At 61.2% G+C, this 2977-nt stretch overlaps 1 protein-coding gene across 1 annotated transcript; it reads left to right on the forward strand.

Moving 5' to 3' along the window:
* Positions 1-1401: 1401 nt before the first annotated feature.
* Positions 1402-2313, forward strand: Timm13 (translocase of inner mitochondrial membrane 13). The gene is made up of 3 exons (XM_059252136.1): positions 1402-1598; positions 1673-1741; positions 1975-2313. The coding sequence occupies exons 1-3, from the start codon at positions 1479-1481 to the stop codon at positions 2071-2073; spliced, it is 288 nt and encodes a 95-aa protein (XP_059108119.1). The 5' UTR covers positions 1402-1478; the 3' UTR covers positions 2074-2313.
* Positions 2314-2977: the final 664 nt, after the last annotated feature.

Here is a 2977-nt window from a genome sequence, read left to right on the forward strand (position 1 = left end):
CAGCCTGTCAGGACTTGGTGGCTCTTCAGACAAAGGGCAGACCTTCCACTCCTGGGGTTGGCAGCACAGAGGAACTCCAGCTCTGAGCCTGAAGGGTCTGTGACTGTCCCCAGCCTCAGGGCATCTGAGGTGGCTCTGGGCCCTGATTCTAGAACATTCTAGTCCCTTCTGAAGCAGAGGACCAAGGAGGCAGCCCACACCTGAGACAACTCCTTCCTAAGACGGTCACTCCAGTAGGCTGAGGGACAGACAGATCGTGGGCACCCTACCTCCAGAGGGAAGGCTGCGGGTTCCCAGCCAGTGACTGCTCACAGGAGTGTGGCCCTCGCGTATACACACTGCATGGCCCCTCTGCCCTGCCCCGCCGGCTTGGCCGGAACTTGCTGCGGTGGAACATGGTTCCACGAGCTCCGGGTGCCAGCCGGCTCTCACCTGTCACCTTCACCCCCCACCACAGACACACAGTATTTTTTTAACGGATATTTATTTTTTTACATCAATAATGCAGCTCACTGTGAGGCTGCTGCTCTGGGGGTTCGGGCCCAGGGCTGCCAGGGATGGAAGTCAGCTGACCTTCAGCTTCCTTTGCTGAGCCTTGGGGGAAGAGTAGCTCAGGCCCAGTCTCCCCAAGGCAAGAGCTCGCGGCCACAGGATGCCACTACTGCCACCGACCCCCAGAACCCGCCATCCCCCTCCCGCGTCTGGATACCTCCGTTTTCTTTAAGTGACAGGTGTTGGTCCTGGACTGTGTCTCTAATTGGTTTCTGGATGGTCGTGACAGGCCGCAGTCACACGCAGCCTTGCCCACGGGGCGGGTGCCCTGTGGTGCACCCGGCACCCGTGTTTGGGGAGCGGGGTTGGAGTAATCCGCACTCCCACAGGGGAGCAGCTTGCCCTGCGCGCATCGCTCAGCTTTACAGGTGGTTTCTTTCTAAGATGCATGCCAAACGTGTGTTCCGCCTTTTTTTTTTTCCCTCCTATGATTTGTAATATACATTTTACGACTGGAAACTTTTGTACACTCAAATAAACACTTTGATTTTAACCCCAGCCTCGGAGTTGATCCTCTGGCCCCCACAGCTTCAAGCCCTTGTGACCCTTTCCTCTACTGCAGGGGCTTGGGCGACGCGTGCGCACGCGCAGCAATGAAGGAACCCTGAACCAGCCCTTGTCAGGGCCTCAGAAGTCAGTATGCGCATGCGGAAAAGTGCACAGCCTTCTGGGAGTTGGTTCCCACAACGAACGGAGCAACCTAGGGACAGCGCGCAAGGCCTTGTGGGAACTGTAGTCTGGGGTTTCACACACGGCCGCAGGCGAACGCTTGGCGCGGCGCGCTCGGAATTGTGGGAGATGTAGTTTGATTCGTTTCCATGGTGACTCGGGGCTCAGCTTCCTGTCAGCCTGGTGACGTCGGGCGCAGCGGCTTCCGGCGCCTGCGGGTCGGCGCGCGCGGCCGCGGCCCGGTTGACGGCGCAGCCATGGAGAGCGGTTTCGGCTCGGACTTCGGCGGCACGGGCGGCGGGAAGCTGGACCCGGGGGTCATCATGGAGCAGGTGAAGGTGCAGATCGCCGTGGCCAACGCGCAGGAGCTGCTGCAGGTGCGGGGCGCGCCGGGGTTGGTGACGGGGTCCCCCCGGGTGGGTCCCCGCTGAGACCTCGCGTGTGTCCACAGAGGATGACGGACAAGTGTTTCCGGAAGTGCATCGGGAAGCCCGGGGGCTCCTTGGATAACTCGGAACAGGTGAGACTCCCCGGGAACCCCGGGAAGGTGAGGGGCGCAGGGTCACGAGCCGCAGGGAGCAAAGGACGTGGCGCGTGCGCAACCTGGAGCCGCCGCGTGGTGAGGCGTCTGCGCGTGCGCGTGCGCGGGAGTGAGGAAACGGGCTTCTGCGCATGTGTGGTTGTAGGCCTAGTGGGTGGTTCCTGGGCTCATGTGACCCTAACTCAATCTGGCGCCCCATCGTCGCTCTGCAGAAATGCATCGCCATGTGCATGGACCGCTACATGGACGCCTGGAACACCGTGTCCCGCGCCTACAACTCTCGACTGCAGCGGGAACGAGCCAACATGTGACCGGGACTGGTGCCTCGGGACACCGTGCGCTTGCCCACGGTCGGGACTGTTTGCAGCTCGCGTCTGGCGGCCCCAGAGTCTGGCAGCCCGAGGGCTCGGGCGGCGAGGCCTCCCCCGCGGTGCCTGTGCCCAGCTCAGGCTCAGAGGAGAGCGAGGACCAGTTTGAGCGCGGGTACCTGGCTGCCCCCACCTGAGCTGTGACCTGAGAGCAGGCCAATAAATCGCTGCTGGGGCAGAGAAGCTGGCGTGTCGTCCTGCCGCCTCGGGTCTCCTCCCCAGAGCAGGCCCCAGCCTCCCGGGGTATCCTTCCCCTTGGTGTCCGTGGCCTGCCGGCTCTCAGGAAGGCGTTGTTCCCCCACGAGAAACAAAGGAGTGGCCACACCTTTAATCTCAGCACTCGGGAGGCAGAGGCAGGCGGATCTCTGTGAGTTCGGGGCCAGCCTGGGCTACAGAGTGAGTTCCAGGAAAGGCACAAAGCTACACAGAGAAACCCTGTCTCGAAAAACCAAAAAGGAAAAAGAAAGGAGCGGCCTTGTGAATGACTGATAATGGTCTCAGGTGCCCATCATCCGGGCTGGGGACTAGCCTGGGATACACAGCGTGGCTCCAGAGCTCTGTGTAGAGCTCACCTGTCATGCCAGAGGCCCCGGGTGTCATCCCCAGCTCCATGTAAACTAAGTGTGCACACCTGTCACGGGGGGGTGGGGGGGGGCAGCGGTGGACGGACAGATGGGGACAGGAGAGTCAAATTTGAGGTTAGCCTTGGGTACATAAGACCCTGTCTCACACCAAAAAGGCACCACTTGCCCGGGTCAGCAGGGCTCCGTTGCTGAGACACAGTCCTGAGCCAGAGCTGGGGGCAGGAACTCTGTTTATTGGAACAGTATGTACAGCCACAGCTAGT

This window comes from Peromyscus eremicus, unplaced genomic scaffold (genome assembly GCF_949786415.1).
Source record: "Peromyscus eremicus unplaced genomic scaffold, PerEre_H2_v1 PerEre#2#chr22_unloc_1, whole genome shotgun sequence".
In the NCBI taxonomy this organism is placed as follows: Eukaryota; Metazoa; Chordata; class Mammalia; order Rodentia; family Cricetidae; genus Peromyscus; species Peromyscus eremicus.

Bases quoted from the DNA above. Each gene is read 5' to 3' on its own strand.
- Timm13 (XM_059252136.1), top strand. From the start codon at position 1,479: ATGGAGAGCGGTTTCGGCTCGGACTTCGGCGGCACGGGCGGCGGGAAG. The intron at 1,599-1,672 runs GTGCGGGGCGCG...GTGTGTCCACAG, and splicing joins ACGCGCAGGAGCTGCTGCAG to AGGATGACGGACAAGTGTTT. The intron at 1,742-1,974 runs GTGAGACTCCCC...GTCGCTCTGCAG, and splicing joins CCTTGGATAACTCGGAACAG to AAATGCATCGCCATGTGCAT.